Genomic DNA, 15,721 nt, shown 5'->3' with positions numbered 1-15,721 from the left:
GAAGATCACGAGCCACCCAACGGGTCCAACAACAGCCTTACAACCTGAAACTATTTGCTGCCACTGGACCGCGACAACCCACATCGCATCGGACTCCGAGGCTGAGAGATCACGATCCCATACCCGGCCCTGCAGAGCCGGCAACAAACCGTGAGTTTCCCTCTTGAAGGGCAACGGGGGGGTAACACCCCAGCCCGACAGAACTGGCTCTGAGGACACCCCTATACCCTTGAGAAGCATCCTCTTTATTACTTAACGCAATCACATAGTGACCCTCTGGGGGGAAGGAGACGTTATTCTGCATTAAATCTAACCAGAACACAACTAGCCGGACCGGCAAAACACTAAGGCCCATCTGGGACATTAATCTTTCCTGGACCCTTGAATTACATTATATATGCTGAAAGCCCGAAACTCAAAACCTTAGTTGACGGGGCGACTAGCTAGAGACATCACTACTAACTAACTTTCTCGCCAAGGCCAGATCAAGCCCTAGCTGGATCCCCTTTAGCTATCTAATCTATTGGACTCCCGCTATCTGGAAATTGTGACTACTAAATCTCTAGAACTCTGCAGACCCACACGTCTAAACTTCTAAAGTAGACATTCTACACTATCTCAATCGCTAACCTATTCCCTCCATAAGCAACGCTACCCGATATCGCCCGTGCTGCATAACTGGAGGGGGACACAGAAACAGTCGTCCACCGACCTCCCTAAATTAACGCGCATATCTGATATTCTTCACCATGAGCACACACGCTAAAAGTGGCTCTGCAGCCGAAAAATTAAAGGAATTCTCCCGCACTGAAACCCCCGACCACTCTCCGCGAACAATAAGACCTACTCAAGCGAGAGAATTCGAAGACGACACAAGACAAGCCCCGGAACCAACCTTGCGGCAACTTCTGGAGGCTATTAACACCTGTAAATCCTCCCTTACTAACAAAATAGAAGAAGTCAAGTCAGACGTCACTTTGCTAAGACAGGATCTACAAAACATACGGGGCAGAATGCGAGAGATGGAAGACCGCATCTCTAATGCAGAGGACTCTCTCCGTCCGCTCCCCGCGGCGGTGAAGAAAGTCGAAAGACTAACTGAATTCTGCCAGTCTAAGCTAGATGACCTAGAGAACTGCTCGCGTCGCAATAATCTACGCATAATAGGTCTCCCTGAAAAGACAGAAGGCTCCCAACCGGAAGTATTCGCTGAAACCTGGCTGAAATCCCTACTAGGAGACGACACCTTCTCGACTCATTTTACAGTAGAAAGAGCGCATCGCGTCCCCGCAAAACCCCCGCAACCGGGTGCTCCCCCGCGCCCATTCCTGGCAAGAATCCTAAATTGTAGGGACCGAGATGCTGCTCTACGCCAAGCCAAACTAAGAGGGCCACTCAAACACAATAACGCAACCATCTCCATATTCCCAGACTTTTCTGCGGACCTACAAAAACAAAGGGCCACCTTTACGGAAGTCAAGAGGAAATTCAAGGACAGGAACATCCCCTACTCAATGGCGTACCCAGCTCGGCTACGCATCGCGACACAAGGGAAAGTGACCTTTCTACATTCTGCCACCGAGGCACTGGAGTGGCTCGACATGCACCCTGAACCGCCAAAAATGCCTAGCCCTAACACACAGGCGGCAAAACCCTGAACTCAGCTGTGATTAATAGAATTTGAGGTTCCCCTGACCCACGGAGGGCAAAAAATAGAAAGCCATGAAGCAAGACAAATTTCTCTTAGTCTCTCTCTGCTTCGATGCCATCGTTACAACATTTGTAAAACCCAGTTGGCAAAAGATTTGACCCTCTGTAGGCCAAAGGGATATCCCCTAACGACAACATCTGCTACTTTCGAGATAGACTGTAGCTAACTTCTCTTTTGTTCTTTTTCTGTTGTTTGACATCTACGCTGAAATTTAAGCAAGATGTCAATGGTTGATAGTTTAAATTGTTTTAAATTGAATTTTATTATTTTTCTTGACAAGTCTGTGCTGATCCGATTTTTTTCCCAGTATATGCAAAGCCCCTCTCTTTATCCTCACTTCACGAGTGCAGATAACCCGTTTAAAGCCCCATACCCACGCGGATACCAATGACTGTGACATGTCTCAGTTGGAACGTGCGAGGCCTAGGCACTGCTCTCAAACGAAGGGCAGTGTTTTTCTACATTAAGCAAATTAATCCCTACATCGTCTGCCTGCAGGAAACACACCTCACCATAGATAAAGCTGATGCCCTCAAAAAACCATGGGTTCAGTGGATGGCCCACTCCTTCCACACCTCCTTCTCCAGGGGTGTTTCACTACTTGTCCACAGAACACTGAGATGGAATCCCATCAACATCCGTAAAGACCCTGAAGGCAGATCCATATTCATTTATGCTGAAATAGACTCTAAACCGTATGTTATCCTGTGTATCTATGATCCCCCTCATAACAATCTACATCTCCTGCAAACTGCCATAACATTTGCACATCAATACCCTATGGCAGGAGTGATCTGCATGGGCCACTTTAATCAAGTAATGGACCCAACAAAAGATAGATTTCGCGTACCCTCAAACACCACCACCACCACAAGCTCCCCTCTGCGGCAACTGATCGAGGGTGTTGGCTGGGTCGACCTCTGGCGGTTGCGCCACCCCGAAACCCTAGAATACACCTGCCACTCTCTTGGACATAACGCCCTAGCGAGAATTGACTATATATTTAGTTCTATGGAACTTGCAGTCTGTCTTTCCAATATTACACATTGCCCACGAGGAATATCTGATCATAGCCCAATATTAATAACGCTAAAATATCCCCAACACAAGATACTGCCCACTTGGAAATTGCACCCATTCTGGCTTAAATTAATCGGGTCAGATGACCAAACGCCCTTTCACATATTTTTATTTCTAGACGCACATAATAACAACACCCACCCAGCCCTAAAATGGGACACTCTTAAGGCCTATATTAGAGGATGCCTTAAATCCGCTATTACACACATCAAAAAATCAACATCCCAGACTGACAGAGAGCTGGAAGCCCAGACATTAGACGCCGAAAGGCTATATATTTCCGACCCTACAAATGCTAATAAAATAGCCTGGCTCAGCCTCTCCCGCCTCTATAAACAACATATACACACTAAGACTAAACGTAAACTATTCTTTGCTAAACAATACTATTTCGAACTGGGAAATCAATCCAGTCACTTACTCGCCAATCTAATTAAACATGAAAATCAAACTAACACGATCCTCAAGATCAAAAACCATCACGGCGCGGAACTGACCGATGCCCTATCTATTACAAACTGTTTTAAGGAATTCTATGCCAACTTATATACCTCTTCCACAAGTGACTCTATAGCAGACGTATTGAACTACTTACAGGACCTGACTTTCCCAACACTCTCCACAGAACAGATGGAGTTCCTGGAGGCCCCAATCACCCTGGACGAAATTAAACAGACAATCCAAGAAATGGCACTTAATAAATCCCCTGGCCCAGACGGCCTCCCAATAGAGGTATATCGCAAATACAGTGAACAATTAGCCCCACAACTATATGAGACATTACAGCAGGCTCAATTAGATAAAGCACTCCCATCCTCCTTCTATAAGGCCTCCATTGTAGTCATATTAAAACCAGATAAAGACCCCACAGACTGCGGCTCCTACCGTCCCATCTCATTGGTAAATGCAGATTATAAAATCTTGACAAAAATCTTAGCCATTAGACTGAACCAGGTAATCCTATCCATCATACACCCCGACCAGACTGGTTTCATGCCAGGGAAATCCACAACAATTAATATACGCAGAGTCCAAACAGCTATCCAGCTGGGCAGGCAGAATAACATGCCATGGGCCTTGGTTTCCCTGGACATGACGAAGGCCTTTGACTCCCTGGAATGGGTATTTTTGGAAGCCTGTCTAGTTCGTTTCGGGTTTGGCCCCCAGTTCCTACAGTGGATTAAAACCATATATAAACATCCAAGCGCTAATGTGATAGTAAATGGTATCCCATCGGCCGAATTCCAACTTGCAAGGGGCACCCGACAAGGATGCCCACTATCCCCTGCCCTATTTGCTATAGCCATTGAAGCGTTGGCGATCCGCCTGAGAGGTACCCCCAGCGTAACCGGCATCAGATGGGGGGGGATTGAAAGTAAAGTAGGGCTATACGCAGATGATACAATTCTTTTTCTATCAGACCCAATAAACTCTTTCTCCCAGGCCATGGTCCAAATAGACAGATTCTCCCATCTATCCGGACTGTATGTCAACTGGTCCAAGTCTACGATCCTGTACACAAACCTCACCCCGGAAAACGATCCCTGCGTATCCAGGTATGGGCTGAAGGTAGTCACTACATTTAAATATCTAGGGATGTTTTTGCCCCAAGACCATAATAAGGCCATAGAGGATAATATTGACCCACTGTTAAAAAATATAAAATATAAGCTTAAAAAGTGGTCCAAGCTGTCACTGTCGGTAGCAGGACGCATAAACCTGATTAAAATGGCTGTCCAGCCAAGGTGTCTGTACGTGCTACAACACATGCCAGTGAGTGTCCCTAAACGCATCTTCCAAACCTTTAACTCCCTCATCACTTCATTCATATGGAACTCTTCACGTTCGAAATTAAGTCTTTTAACACTACAAAGATCTAAAGAACAAGCCGGAATGGCCCTCACGGACCTACGGCTTTATTACCTAGCAGGCCAGCTACGAAACATCCGAGCCTGGGTTCTGGACCGCGAAATGCCAATAGCAGATCAATACCTGGCAAAACAGGTTAACGCAAACAACTTACTAGCCTACCTAGAATTTCCAGAATGCACAAACTCCTCTGACACAATACCACTTCACAGACTAGCCCTAAGCATATGGAAGGAGGCCAAAACTCTACAACGATACAAAGATATAGTGTCCGAGCTCCCTTTATGGAACAACCCTGGCTTAGTGGCCTTACACTCGGTCCCAGACCCCCAATACTGGATATCCCAAGGGGTACGCTCACTGGCAGATATCTATACGGACGGAACACTTCCCACATTTACCCAGCTGCGCGACAAATTGCAGGCCCCACAACCCCAACTATTTAGATTTTTCAGCTGCGATATGCACTAAACTCCCAATTCCCACGTCCCTCCACTCGAATATCAAAATTTCCCACAATAGGTATCCTAAAATCACAAGGGCCCAAAGGTCTGATCTCAGCACTCTACACGCACCTCCTCTCAGCCAAAATGGATATTCATCCACTCCCAGCTTGGGACAAATGGAAACTTTCTATCCCATCCCTATCATCTGAAGAATGGCTGGACGTTATTAAATCCCATCTGTCTGTCTCCCCCGCCGTAAACAACAAACTGATACAGCTATACATAATACACCAGGCTTACCTTACCCCCAGCCGTCTCTATAAAATGGGCAATGCCTCGACAAATTCCTGCCATAGATGCCGCCAACCGGAAGCAAAGTTCTGGCACCTGATCTGGGAATGTCCTCCAGTTAATGACTTGTGGTCCCAAATCATAGACTTTATAAATTCAATATTACCACCCCCATTTAGCATCGATCTGGACCCAAAAATAGCTTTATTTGGTCTACTGGAGGAGGAGGTATGGCCGTGTCACACCCGTACTTTCCTCGAAAAGGTGCTATTTCTGGCGCGGAAAGCGATAGCCATACAATGGATGGCTGCCGAAGCCCCATCAGTCCCACAATGGATTCAAATGGTGAACACAATAATCTCCTACGAGAAAGTTATTTACCAAAATAGAGGCTGCCCGAACAAATTTCAACGGGTATGGGCTCCCTGGCTGGACACCCAATCCACCCTATCTGCAGAATAAATTCTTAACCCTGAACCCCCCCTCCTTCCCCCCCCCCCCCTTTTTTACATCATTAAACACACGAAGTTTTATTATACAAGTTCAAAGGATCGACACAGACAGGTTACGATGGTTATATGTTAAGTTTATTGATATAAATGTTAAAAAAGTATTCAGAAATTAGTATATTATTTACAATACCAACTCAAGTACAATGTAATACCTATGTACAATTTGATATGTATTTAACAAACCTTTTTCGATTTTTGTACTGCGCAAAACATTTCTGTTTTAAATAGAACGAATTTAAAAAAAACAGTAAGTAGCCAATTATTTAGGTGGGAAGAAGCTCGGAACCTAATCCAGGATGCCCATGGGGAGTAAAAGCTGAAGTATTTATTGTCGTCATTGGCACTGAGCTCCTCCATATACACTATGAAGTCCAAGGCTTCCAGCTTCCATCAATCTACCGGTAGTTGGAGGGTGATGTTGATTTCCATAGTCTAGCGATAATCTGGTGCATAGCCAGGAGAAAAAATCTGAGCAAGCTTTTTTTAACTAACTTTAGAGGTGGAGCCTGCAATCATAGAAAGAAGGGCCATTTCTGGGGTGACAATAACTGTAGCTTTGTATATCATGTTAAACAAGATGTTTATTTCCCATTATAATGGAGAAATCAAGGGGCAGGACCACCAAATATAAATAAAAGAGCCTATGTTCTGGCCTCCTGTACCATTGGGACAGTAGTTTATAATGGAATTCTTGGTGTCTGCAGGAAATGGAAAACTTGTGGTTTAAGGCAAAGGACTTGGTCCACAACTCTTCTGTGATGGATCTTCTTACTTTTCTCTCCCAACCCTGTTTAAAGACCAATGGGTCGTCTTGTGTCTTGTGTGGTCATAGATGTTAAGCATAAAAATAAAATAAAGGGTCTGAAAGTTGTGTTGTAGAGCTGAGGGAGTGAATAAAATTACAACTTTGGAGGTATTGAAACCATGCCCCGGCCAGTGCATCCTCATCCAATAACTCGCACAGGAATCTCACACCCAGGCCAGAAATCAGATTGCATACATGAGGCAAGGGAAGCTCCAATCTTGTAAGCAACGATGAGCCCCCAAGCAATAATGAAAGCTCAGGTTGTCTCACCAGGGGAGTAGGTGGAACTGGATTCGAAATCAGGTGTAAACACGTCGCAAAGCTATACCAAACGTCAAGAAGTTGTGTAATAAAAGGTGAGAGATTAGGGATTCGTCGGTCTGAATGGTAACTGAGCTAGAAAACCCCCTTGGCTTAATGGAGGGTGGAATTTTGTTCTAGTTCCACCCACAACTTGTAAGAACGCTTATGGAAAAGGTCAAGCACATAATTACCTCTTATAGCTTTGTAGTATAAGGAGAAATTTGGCAGGCCCACTGCCCCCAAATCATTGTAGAAGAGCCTTAAATTTCAAATGTGACTTAAGGCCCATTTACATGCAACAATAATGGGGAGAGGCGGGATGGGGGCGGGGCTAATTCTTTTTCTTTGCACCAATTAAAAACCTCCTGGCTACAGATTCTTTGCATAAATACTCGGCCACCTGAGCAAACAACATATACAGCCTTTACATAGCTAATGAGGAAAATGGGCAGGATTTCAAACAATTATATCTTTACATGTAAATGCTCAGTACTTGAAACCAAAAAAGTCATTAAGACATTTGTTCAAACGATAATCGTTACGTGTAAGGCCTCGGTCACACGGGCGATTTTTCGCGCGATTTGCGCATGCGCATGCGATCGCCGATTTTATAGAACCATTGCTTTGCAATGTTATCGGACACATGAGCGCTTTTTATGCACTTGTCCGATTAATTATAGAACAGAAATCGCAGATCGCGCCTATCTGCGATCTGCGATTTCTGGTCTTCTCTATATGCGCTCAATGGGGCCGGCGGCAGCAGCGTTGACCCCATTGAGAACATATACAACACGAATCATTCTCCTCTGCCACAGCTGTGGCAGAGAAGAATGATGTTTGCCCATTGAATTCAATGGAGACGAAATACAGCCGGCTCCATTGAAAGCAATGGGCTGCCGGCGATCGCAGGATGTATTTTCGGGAAGGGCTTAAAAATATAAGCCCTTCCCTGAAAATCATCCAAAAATGTGTAAAAAGTAAAAAAAAATATATACTCACCTTGTCCCTGCAGACGGAGTTCAGCCGCGGCCGGCCGGCAGTTCTCCTGAACTGCTGTGAGTAGTATTCAGCAGGCGGGGATTTAAAATCCCCGCCTGCCGAATGGGCTGCGTTTGATTGGTCACAGCCCTCACCAATCAGAGGCAGCTCTCACTCACCCATTCATGAATTCATGAATGGGTGAGTGAGTGCTGCCTCTGATTGGCTCAGCGCAGGGCCCAATCAGGGGCAGCTCTCAGCTGTCATTCAATAGCTGAGAGCTGCCCCTGATTGGTCCTTGCGCTGAATACTACTCACAGCAGTTCAGGAGAACTGCCGGCCGGCCGCGGCTGAACTCCGTCTGCAGGGACAAGGTGAGTATATATTTTTTTTACTTTTTACACATTTTTGGATGATTTTCAGGGAAGGGCTTATATTTTTAAGCCCTTCCCGAAAATTCATCCTGAGATCGCCCGCAGCCCATTGCTTTCAATGGAGCCGGCTGTATTGCCGGCTCCATTGAATTCAATGGGCTGGACAGCGCTCCACTGCTCGGGACTGTTTCAAAAGAAACGCGGCTAGGAGCAGATTTTTCGGGGGGTTTTCGGCCCCGGTCACGCGACTTGCGGATGCGCATCCGTCATGCGATCCGCAAATCGCGGCAAAAAACGCCCATGTGACCAAGGTCATAAATAGAGCTTTAGTGTTTCCCCATACAAAGCTAAAGTAGTCCTATGTATTTGTAACAAATAGGATCTGGTTAATTTGATAGCCCTGACCTACCATCCAGGCCAGAGGCGCTGCTGCTCTCACTCTAGATCAGAAAAAATTGCATCTTAGCTATAGGCAGTATCACTAAGAAAGCAATTGTAGTCAGCTTTGCTTTATCCCTTATGAGACAGACTCTTATCTGACTCAAGGAATCCTTGGTCTCTGACCTTTATCTTTATACATTATTGCGGCTGACTACACTTTTGCTTCAACTATTAAGATCTGAATTACATAGAGAAGCTGTCTGTCTACTACAGACCGCCATCTCGCTATAAATATCCCAGATACATATTATATAGAGGGTCTGCCTATATACCTAAGGCTGCCCTCTATTTTAAATATACAAATCTCGGATATGAATAGGAATACCCTCCTATAACAGATCTATACTATACAGAGAGCTGGTCTACTTACCACAGACTGCCCTCCCAGAAAAATATATAGATCTCAGATCTTTTATATATAGAGAGACCACCTAAACATCAAAGGTTGTCTCCTTGTTAGAATACATAAATCCTATTCTAGAAAAAAGAAATACCTATGCTGCCTGTAATGCTTCTGACAGAGTAATGCATCAACCCAAATTGAGCAACTAAGACTCTGGGATAGACATCAAACTGTATCTAAAACTATAAGAATACTCAATTCATCTCCTGATGACCCGCTTAAACTAGCGGTGAAACGCGTCGAGATTTGATTTTTTCAAAAAATAATGAAATTGGAGCCTATGGAGGCTACAATTGAAAATATAAAACAACAAACACTATCTATTGAGTAAATTCGTGTTCATACAGTCACATTACAACCATTGGAAACAACTTGGGTTTTCCCCAATACCAATGAAACTGTTTTGACACTACACTCTCTGGTACAAAGAGATTATGAGCCCCTATATATTTGTATCTTACCTGGAGTAAGAACTATATGTTTGCACTGCCAAGATATAGGGTGCATAATCTCTGTACTTGAGAAATCTTCCCTCTTATAATATTGGATATAAAATAAATTTATATACTAGCTCAGTGTCACAGTGTAAAAGGGATCCCACAAAGCTGCTGTGACACATGAACTGAGTACAACAACAGTGACCAATCTTTATTATAAGATAAAAAATATGGGAAGAGAGATATAAGAAACAAATCTGATTTCTTCCTTATCTGAGTTCTTTGATATAGCGACAGCTGCTATACTGCCTAATATATAGTGCTCTTTCCATACACAGGAAGGGTACGTTAATAGCAGTGAAGCAGTATTAGTCGCTTACCTTTAGTTAAGGTTATATACCTCTGGCTATTCAGAGGGCTATCCGTAGTGCCCTGTTCTTTGTTTATTGTGTTTTTTAAACTATCTAATAAAAGGAATTGATTTTAATTTATGTCTAAACTGTGAAGTACAAAGCTAAAGTAGTCCTACGTATTTGTAACAAATAGGATCTGGTTAATTTGATAGGGAGAGTTTGGAATAAATAAACGAACTTGGGGGGGAGGGGTGACCATTTTTAGGATGTTAATCCTACCAAACCATGAGAAAAAAAGGGGATGCCAACTCTGGAGATCTGCCTCCAGGGAAGAAGGCAAAGGTTTATAGTTTGTCCAATAGCTGGTCCAGGTTGGATGTTAAAGAGATCCCCAGGTATTTAATAGAATCATCACACCATCTAAGGGAAAATTTTGATTTTATTTGAGAAACTTCAGTTATCAGAAGGGTAACATTGAGGATCTCAGATTTGTGCACGTTGACTTTAACCCCTTCCCTCCCCATGACGTAAGGGTACGTCATGTGAGCGGAGTACTTCCCGCAAAAAGGCACACCCTTACGTCATAGGCATAGCGCAAGATCATGACAGATCTCGCGCTATCCCACAGCGGGAGCCGGCTGTCAGTCATAGCCGTCCTCCCGCTGCAGCAGCGGGGGTGCATCGGAGATGCGGCCCTCGCTGTTAACCCCTTCCCTGCCGCGATCTATGTAGATCGTGGCATGGGAGGGGTTCACAGAGGGAGAGCGCTCCGTCTGTGAAGTTGCCAGGCTCTCACGATATAATCGCAGACAGCCCGGCTGGTTCCCATGGCCACAGGACGCCAGATACTGGCGTCCTATATTGCCAGAGCCTATGATCACTGTATAAGCAATACGGCATGGCAGGAGAGAAATCCTGCAATGCTTTATCACAGCGATCATCATAGCTGTGCTTTAAGTCCCCCAGAGGGACATAGATGGTGTAAAAAAAGATAAGAAAAATGTACGAAAAAGAAAATGTAAAAAAAACACCTTTTTTATGCTTTTTCTCATATTAGCATAAAAAAAGGTTAAAAAAACCTAAAATGGCACATATTTGGTATCGATGCATCCGTAATGACATGTACAATAAAATGAACACAGTTTTTATTCTGCACGGCAAAAAGCGTGAAAAAAAACGCTAAAAAACAGAGGCAAAATGCTAATTTTTAGCATTTTGACTCACAGAAAATGCAATAAAAGTGATCAAAAAAGCCATATTTCCCCCAAAATGGTACCAATAAAAACTACAGCATGTCTCACAAAAATAAGCCCTCATAGAGCTCCGTACATAGAAAAATAAAAAAATTACAGGACTTTGAATGCAGCGATTTTAAAAACGTACTCGTTTCGAGTAATTACTCGATCGAGCACCGTGATTTTCAAGTACTTCAGTACTCGGGTGAAAAGATTCGGGGGGCGGGGGGAGGCGCGGCGGAGCGGGGGTAGCAGCGGGAAACGGGGGAGCCCTCTCTCTCTCCCTCTCCCCCCCCCACTCCCCGCTGCTACCCCCCGCGCCGCCACGGCGCCCCCCGAATTTTTTCGCCCGAGTACGAAAGTACTCGAAAATCGCGGTATTCGGGCGAAAAAGGGGCCGAGCACGTTCGCTCATCTCTAGTTATGACTTTTGAAAAATGAAAATCCGCCAAAAATCGTTGCGTCCTTAAGCCCAAAATAGGCCACGTCCTTAAGGGGTTAAAATTGCTAACGCTGACAAATTTTTTGAATTCCCGTATTTCAAGGCAATCCCGGGATTCGTCATATATATTAAGAGTTCGTCAGGAAGTAAAGCCTGCTTTACTTGTGTGAATTTTGTGAAATTTTCTCTTTCGATCCCCTGTATATCTGAGTTCTTTTTAAGGGCATTTACTAGTGACAACATTACTAGGGTATAAATAAAGGATGATAAAGGACAGCCTTGTCTAGTGCCATTTTTAATTTTTATAGAGGAAGATGAAGTCCCATTTATTTGGACCCAGATCACTTGGTGGTGGTAAAGAGCCATGATCCAGTTTCGAAACTTGGAGCCTAGCCCTATTTCTCGCAAAGTTGCCTCTAGGAACCCCAAATGAACCCTACTGAATGCTTTTTCCGCATCCACCGACAATTGGCTCAGGGGGTTTCCGGAGTTGCGGGCTCACCACATAAGAGACATAGTTCTTATGGAGTTGTCCCTTGTCTTACGACCAGGAATAAATCCTACCTATTCTCTATGGATTAAAGATGGAATAAGTATTTGTAGACGGGAGGCTAGAATCTTAGAGAACAATTTTGTGTCTGTCGAGTCAGGATATGGAATGGTGGTTGTTACAGGACAGAGGGTCCTTACCTGGTTTGGGAAATACTGTTATTATGGCTTGCAGGGCTTGTGGAGGACAGGTTTTGGTATTGAAGGATTTAAGTAGCAATAGGGTCAAGAAATCACCACAGGGATTTCTGGCCACATAAGCGTTGTTACTCCTTTTGAAGTTTTGGTTGCACATAATGCCATTGAGCCTCAGGTGTTGAAATCGGAAGAGAGGGAAGAGACTACAATCTGGAGATGGAAACATGGACAGTTCAAAAATGCCCAAAAATTTAGGCAGGCCTCCCAGAGAGCGGAATATCGGTGACCTGCCTTTTTTTTTTTGGCCATAAAATGAAATGGATACTCCCATCGATATAATACGTCTCTCTCCTTCAGTTACGCTTTAAGGGCATTGTGCAGTTGTAGTGCTGCTAGCCACATTCAGCATGAGAATAATAGGAGATCCTTGATGCTTCCCAGGCACATCTCCAGATAGCGCTTTTGTCTTTCTAAAAGTGGGTACGACGAATGACATGTCTAGGGTGCTTTGAGTCCAGGGCCTATAGCCCTATGAATGTGGTCGGACGCTACAGGTTTATCTGCATGACGTTGTAGTAGTAAGTAGGAAAAGATTTGGGCCCATGTTTCTAGTTGATTAGCCAAGGTATCTTCAGAGAGACTGCACACGCGGATATTATTCCTACTCGGCCGATTTTTTTGCATGTCGTCAATGTGCGATAGCATATCAATGATTTGGATTGACTGAGCCTGTATAACCTGACTGTGTGCCTATAAGGGCTCATGTCCACGGGCAAAATATGATTTAGGATCCCCAGCGGATTACCTGCACGCGGATCCGCACCCCATAGGGATGCATTGACCACCCGCGGGTAGATAAATACCCGCGGATCGTCAATAAAATGGATTTTTTTAAAAATGGAGCATGAAAAAATCTGGACCATGCTCCATTTTCGTGCGGGTCTCCCGCGGGGACGGCTCCCGCGGGCTTCTATTGAAGCCTATGGAAGCCGTCCGGATCCGCGGGAGACCTAAAATAGGAATTTAAAGCATTTACTCACCCGCAGCGGACCGGGAAGCTCTTCTCTTCCTCACGGCCGCATCTCCCTTGCTTCGGCTCGGCGGATGTGCCCGGCGCATGCGCGCGGCACGTCGACGACGTGTCGGCGACGTGCCGCCGGCGTCAGGAATTCATCCGCCGGCCGAAAAAGAAGATCCGGCCGTGAGGAAGAGCAGAGCTTCGCCGCCCGCTACGGATAGGTAAATTCTTATTTATTTGTATTTTCAGCGCTCATGTCCGCGGGGCAGGAGGGACCAGCTGCAGATTCTACATGTAGAATCCGTAGCGGGCCCGATTTTCCCCGTGGACATGAGGCCTAAGAGAGTAAAAGTCTTTTCCTGAGACTCCTCTACAGGAGATAACCTGTGCCCAATTTGCTGTACTTCTTTTTGAATAAGTGCCTCTGCCTGCTTATTACAGGCTTTGACATGTCAAAAGAGGGAATACAGATCTCTACAAGTATGCATGGCTCCAATATGTGCTTTCCAGTTCCATTCAGTGCCAAAAAAGCGCTTGAAATTTCCCATATCGCGCTCTGGATCAGCTGGCGGTCTGGCGAAGCCTTTCTTACAGCCCATAATTAGGGTGGCCCTAAGGCCTCATGTCCACTGGGTAATTATATTTAGCAAATCCACGCGTGAAAAAAAAAAGCAAATCCGCATTCCATAGGAAAGCATTGACCACCTGCAGGTAATTAAATGGCTGCAGATGGTATTTTAAGTGATTTGCGGATTTCACACGCGTAAAAAAACGCGACATGCTCCATTTTAGTGCGGATCACACGTGCGAGACCTCATAGAGCTCATATCTCAATTGATCTCCCACATGAAAAAAAAAAAGACAATTATAGTTCATCCGCAGCAAAAACTGCAGCAGAAATCCGCGCAGGCCTTATTTTCCCTGTGGACATGAGGCATAAAGGTGCCTGGTGAGTCGGAATGAGCCAGTGTAGTAGTGGGAGCTCACAGAACTATCAGCTCACTACGCCATTGACAAGCAGAGTGCTGAGGGTTTTTCTTCGGAAAGAACATTTGTAATAACCCAATATAAATAACCTGTGTCTGTTCTCCCTGATAATTACTGATTTCTGGTATTTTCCTGTTTTGTTCTCTCGTTACTCAGGTTCCAGATAGAAACACAGTCATCAGGACGATGCATATCAATGATTACTGGATCTGGTTATTATCAGCGAGACTGTGAGTCTGTGAATAAATGGATTTGTGTGAAGAAAGCTGTGAGGATCTGACCTTGTTATATATAATGTACATGACACTGAATAAAACACAAATGTTTGTCCTTGGATCTTTGAACATGTGAAATGAAAGAAAATAAGATTTGATAACCTCATTTATGGTTCATACATGTGTAAGAAAGTATCAATGAAAATAGAAAAACAAGCAATACACAACATACAGCAATCAGTACCAGATTTACATGTCTGTCCATCAAGAAGGCTACACCTTGATGGGCGGGCCACAGGGGGACAGACCTGCCCCCCACTTCACACGCTCTCGGAGGAAGCCTTGCAACCCCCCCCCCCTCTCTCTCTCTTTCCCTGCTATAGGGAATTCCCTTGGGGAGAGAGGTGGGATACAATTCCTAGTTAATGCTTATGGCAAGAGGTGGCGCTCTTGCCATAAGCATTAACTAGGAATTGTATCCCTTTAAAGTATAACTTATTGAATTATACTAATATTGCTCATGGAAATAAAAATATTTAAAAGCCCAATATATACTGCAGACATCTCCAGAGCTCCGACAATCAGAGACTAATACTCTGAGGATTGACCCAACCCTCCCCTATTTAAATACTGACATCATCGAGCAGTGTCCTCATAGCTCCTACATTCACCTGAAGACGTCACTTACATGGTGAAACATGTTGGAGAAGCTCTGTTCTATCTTCGGATATCCGTATGCTATCTCATGCTATTAACCCTTTGGGGCATTGCTATTACTCAGAATATAGCTAGACAGTCATGCAGTTTCCTTCCATGTTAAATGTTGGAGGATAATGTAGCAGGTTCTGATGATCAGATCATTTAGTCAGATGCTATAGACAGTGCTCTGAAGGCTTCCCTGTACCTCCAGCTAGGAGAATTTATTTGTTGTTATTGATCTACATGGGGAACGCTCGCCCCGTTTATTTTTTGACCATCTGATCATCCTCTCTAGTACTGACCTTCTGAATAACAAGTGCAAATACAACTATAGATATAGACTGAAAACTGTCTAAACCCATTAATGACCAAACATGTTTGTGCCTTAATGACCAGGCAAAATTTTGGAAATCTGACATGTATCACTATAACATG

The 15,721-nt window shown here is 44.4% G+C and overlaps 1 protein-coding gene across 1 annotated transcript in view; it reads left to right on the top strand.

Annotated features, from left to right (window-relative positions):
- Nucleotides 1–14,652, top strand: part of LOC136626681 (killer cell lectin-like receptor subfamily B member 1C) — a 56,862-nt gene extending 42,210 nt beyond the window's left edge. The window contains exon 6 of the mRNA XM_066601700.1: nt 14,529–14,652. Within this exon, the coding sequence (XP_066457797.1) occupies nt 14,529–14,652 (124 nt within the window). The remainder of the gene's footprint in view (nt 1–14,528) is intronic.
- Nucleotides 14,653–15,721: the final 1,069 nt, after the last annotated feature.

Source organism: Eleutherodactylus coqui, chromosome 4 (assembly GCF_035609145.1).
Source record: "Eleutherodactylus coqui strain aEleCoq1 chromosome 4, aEleCoq1.hap1, whole genome shotgun sequence".
Lineage (NCBI taxonomy): Eukaryota > Metazoa > Chordata > Amphibia > Anura > Eleutherodactylidae > Eleutherodactylus > Eleutherodactylus coqui.
This window is presented reverse-complemented; position numbering and strand designations above follow the sequence as displayed.